Below are 2,500 nucleotides of genomic sequence, written 5' to 3' on the forward strand. Positions count from 1 at the left end.
GACGACAGTTTTGGTGGTCGCCTTAAGGCAGGGTTGATTAGATATATGGGTCTTAGTGGACTGGACGAGAGTAAGGGAAGGCAGGTGCCAAAAAAGTTATCACTTATTTGAGATAGAGTTTCGGTTCCTTAGCAGTAGGGTAGTTCTGTACTTAAAGTATAGTTAATCGTGGCAAGATTTTTCTTATCCGTTACCTCCGTCAGTAGTCATATCACAGAAAACTTTCAGATCTGTTCCATTACTGGCCGGGTCGATCCAGTAATACCCGTCCTCTTTCCAATTGGAGACATTCATATCCCGGATGTGCTTGCAAGACTTTGTTCCTGATGTTGGAGTAAAAATAGGTTGTTACTGGAGAAAAACATAAGCAGCAGCGTGCTATTGACATACTTCATGTATTTCTCTGTATTTTCGCAGTCTGGCGTGTTTTTTAAAATGTTCATAAAAAAAAGAAAACGAAGGAAAAGAAAAAGATTCTTTTCTTGTCAAGACATTGTTCACTCCAAGTGTAATTATTAACTATACAGGACTTATTAGTCCTTGAGAGTCTGACTTCGATGTAAAATCAATCCAAAAATCATCGTGTACACGCTTCTCAGCAGGAGCTCGATATGAAAATGTCGAAACGGTGCATTCTCGCTACTGAAATGAATGACTGCGATGGAAATTGTTTGTCTCGGTAAGAGGAAATAACGAGATGATATTTTGCAATGGTGACTCGGGGATACTCGGAAAAAAGCTGAGTGCTCCTTTGCAGGAGACGAACTGTCCTAGTACAGTGGTAAAGCATCCGAACTAGTCATCGAAAGGTTGAGCAAATTCTTTGTTCAATTTTAATTAATTTACTTTGAGCGTTTTGGTAGGTGCACGTAATCCTTACCGGCTAGAAAAACGTAGTTTTTCCTTCCGATATGTTCAACTTGCCTTCCTAGCACTGAATGAGTTGGTTGTACCAGTTTAAAAAAAAATTTCTTGCAGTATACTAATCAGTTGATTGTTAAGATTTACTAGCTTCCAAACGGCTGTGGTACGAAAACTGTTAAACAAATCAAACGAAACGTAAAAGTATTTACTCGACACTTTAAACGAAGATTAGAATAAAACGACTAATACGAAAGGAGGCAGGAAAAGGCAAAACTGAAGAATGGATAGCAATTCGGAGGTTGGATAGTTTTTCAGAGTTTATCTCTGTTGGTTGTAACTCAAAATACTAATAATGTATACTTGATAAATATTTTTTGGAACGAAGCTTTGAGTTGTGTAGCTTAAATACTTTAAGTTCCACAGCAAGTAGGGGCGAGTGATTGATCAAACTACACAAAATCAACAGATCAACTGACTGCCGTAACAGAGCAATGACAGATAAGTCAATTCGAAACTTCTTCTAAACCGAAAGACACCTTGGAAGATTATTACTTAAGCCGTACAGCACCAAATATCTGCGACAGTTTTGTCTGATATTGTTTTGACACATACGGTAGGCCAGTTAACAAGACGTGATCTCTTTAATGACCATATAAGGAAACGCGTGTATCCACAATAATGCAAAAGCTATATATTGTAACATTTTCCCTTTTTTTAAGAACTGAACTAGCCTGATCAAGATGCTAACAAAACAAAAGGAAACAGGCTATAGTAAGGAACGAAAACAAAACGGAAATTTTCAACTGTCTTAATAATAAATGACTCTGTTAACTGCTGAACACAAATCTACAGCAGTCTCAGTCCTTTTTTTAGCTACTGTTACTTAGCTCCCAGTTATAAAACTGGGAGCTAAGTAACAGTCATTAACCTAGAGGGTGGCCTTATTACCCAGGTTCGTTCTGGTACTGTTGTCTGTGCGCTGTTCCCAAGGTTTGAAGGCTGACTCTCAGTGACTTCACCTGGCTTGGAAAAAGTAGCTGGATTCTCAGCTTGCTTCAAGAAGTCTCGGTTTTTGCGAAGGATTTGGTTTTCTGAATTAGTTTTCATCATATAGGATCTGTCTGACAACTTCGCAAGACAGTAACCCATTTTTCAGGGCTGGTCTTTCTGTTGTCCTATTTCTATTTCTGGTAGGTTGGAGGAAGAGCGATCATGGTACCACTTAGCTTTTTGTTTCTTCAAATTCAGCTTTCCGTAAAATTTCCTGGAAGCTTAGGGTACAGTAAATTGGTAGCTGTGAGTAGTAGGGTTCTGGTGCTGCGAGACATCAACCTTTGAGTTGGGCTTGTTCCAAGAGACTCGGTTACTGTGTTTCTTTGTCCCAATAAGGCTACCCAAGGATCTTTGTTGTCCTTGAATGCTTTCTTGATTAAGGACTTGGCGACTTTGACTACAGACTCGACTTTCCCATTTGCCTTGTGATGATGTCGGAAGGATGATACACGGAGAAATCCCCTGTCACGTTAAAATTGATGAAACTCGTGACTTGTAAATTGCAGTCCATTGTCCGTTACTAGTGTTTCCGGAATGCCATATCTGCTGAATTGTTCCTTAAAAATACAATCACATGGCTGGA

At 39.2% G+C, this 2,500-nt stretch overlaps 1 protein-coding gene across 1 annotated transcript in view; it reads right to left on the reverse strand.

The window, feature by feature from the left end:
- The window catches only part of LOC138033203 (uncharacterized), a 47,596-nt gene that overhangs the window by 4,770 nt on the left and 40,326 nt on the right, over positions 1-2,500 (reverse strand). The window contains exon 5 of the mRNA XM_068880968.1: positions 195-323. Within this exon, the coding sequence (XP_068737069.1) occupies positions 195-323 (129 nt within the window). The remainder of the gene's footprint in view (positions 1-194; positions 324-2,500) is intronic.

The sequence above is a fragment of the Montipora capricornis genome, chromosome 14 (assembly GCF_036669925.1).
Source record: "Montipora capricornis isolate CH-2021 chromosome 14, ASM3666992v2, whole genome shotgun sequence".
Lineage (NCBI taxonomy): Eukaryota > Metazoa > Cnidaria > Anthozoa > Scleractinia > Acroporidae > Montipora > Montipora capricornis.